The sequence below is a fragment of the Hibiscus syriacus genome, unplaced genomic scaffold, assembly GCF_006381635.1.
Source record: "Hibiscus syriacus cultivar Baekdansim isolate YM2019G1 unplaced genomic scaffold, ASM638163v2 tig00111131_pilon, whole genome shotgun sequence".
Lineage (NCBI taxonomy): Eukaryota > Viridiplantae > Streptophyta > Magnoliopsida > Malvales > Malvaceae > Hibiscus > Hibiscus syriacus.
Genome location: NW_024062991.1, coordinates 1,377,613 through 1,379,484, shown reverse-complemented (window position 1 = coordinate 1,379,484; position 1,872 = coordinate 1,377,613). Strand labels below are relative to the sequence as shown.

General features: G+C 33.3%; 1 protein-coding gene across 1 annotated transcript; it reads right to left on the bottom strand.

The window, feature by feature from the left end:
• Positions 1-1,033, bottom strand: LOC120154488 (glycine--tRNA ligase, chloroplastic/mitochondrial 2-like). The gene is made up of 4 exons (XM_039166223.1): positions 843-1,033; positions 646-751; positions 319-372; positions 1-78 (listed from the first exon to the last, which is right to left on the bottom strand). The coding sequence occupies exons 1-4, from the start codon at positions 1,031-1,033 to the stop codon at positions 1-3; spliced, it is 429 nt and encodes a 142-aa protein (XP_039022154.1).
• Positions 1,034-1,872: the final 839 nt, after the last annotated feature.

Here is a 1,872-nt window from a genome sequence, read left to right as displayed (position 1 = left end):
TCAAACTGACTCACCATTTGCCTTTATGAACTTAGAGTCCAGTGGAACAACATATCTACGGAAAAAACCCTCAGCAGCCTGCAGTAAATAACAAATTTCATATGGGTTGAAACAAAAAGAAAAAAAATGCAGAACTCCAATGGAATTGTCAGAATCCTTCTACTACTGAATTATACAACCCAACAAAACAAAATCACTGAACAAAATATCAGACTTCCTTCGGTTAAGCTGAAAAACATTTAGCAAAGCATGATAAGAGGCAACCAAAACCTTTGTAGGATTTCCCTATAGGTCAAAGGCTTTTGATACAGGAGGTACCCGAACCTTAAGTTCATTCTCTGCTTGCTGAGGACAAAGATTTTCAACAGATATCTGAAATAACAAAAGAAGGCTTGGGTTATGTCACATATAAAAAAAGTGAAGCTCCCATGTGGTGTACATGCTCGTACAGGAACTTGCACTAAATTAATAAAGAAAAGGACAACAATAAAAAATTAATCTATTGACATTGAGAAATGCATCACACTAAACATTTTACAATTCTGAGAAATACATCCCCGTGATACACTTGAGGTATTTCCACATTGGAGGCCTCTAAATTCTAAATTTCCAACTTTGTAAGAACATGGAATAAGGAGGTGTGACCAGTCTGTGCATCCGACCAAAATAACGTGCACGCTCTGTTACCCCAACACAACCTCTAGAGTCCAATATATTAAAAAAATGAGATGTCTTCAGTAGCTGATCATACCTAGCATGTTATTGATAAAATGTTAACATAAAGAGAAAGTAAATAAGGAGAAAATTAGGAATACGAATCATTGAAACATTTGTAAACATACGCAGGAATTGACAATCCTAAAGCAAGTAATGAACGAGCTTCTTCCTCAAAAAAATAAAAATGCTTTTGAATATGGCTAACACTGGCATGTTCTAAATAATAAGCACATATTTCCTTCCTGAAAGTACACGATTCAATAGAATAATTATTCACATTGGACATAAATGGTAAAGCAAAAGCATTTCCAGCCATTAGGATGCATATATTGATAACTCAATGGGAATAATAAATTAAAGAGGACAATCTAAGTCTGGGTCTCTTGGGAGAATCAATGGGCATCAAACTATGAAACTTCAGAACAACTCTTCGAGCTAAAAGAGGGAGGGAAAAAAGGGTGAAGATTACTCATTTTCCATGAAAAGTAACATAAGTATACGCTCAAGGCACCAATAGCATGAAACTATACAAATTGGAAAACATACATCCACATAAAAAAATCCACCATTAAAATAGATCATATAATCGAGCTCTCCCAATTGTCCTCAACAAACCGTATATCATGTTCACTAACATCAATACTTGATACAAACATAACATAAAAAGGTTAGAAAATCTTATCACTAACACCAAGATATAAAATTACAAAAAGAGAATTTAAAAAAACCAAAGAAAAAGCAAACAAGTCTTATATTATTCGAGCTTTCATTGTTCACAATCATTATTCTATATAGTGTTCATATTGTTCATTTTTATCTATTCCTTGGCTGATCTTAAACTTTGCAAACAGCCAAACACTCTTCTTCTACTAGGGGAATTTATTTCTTTGCAAACATGTTTTCATCGAAATAAATTGTATGGATGAGATTAACACAAACTACAACAAAGATAGCATTAGATAATTATAGCAATGACTGAATATATAAACACAGTTCTTCCATAAAAAAAAGCTATTAGCATACAGGCAGTGATGACAATCATTATTGGAGACAGTAAGACAATCATTATTGAAAAGAAAAGGGAAAAGCCAACAAAATTCATAAGAAACAGATGATTTGAAGCGAGAACATAATCCAGAGCAAGGTTTTCTTCTC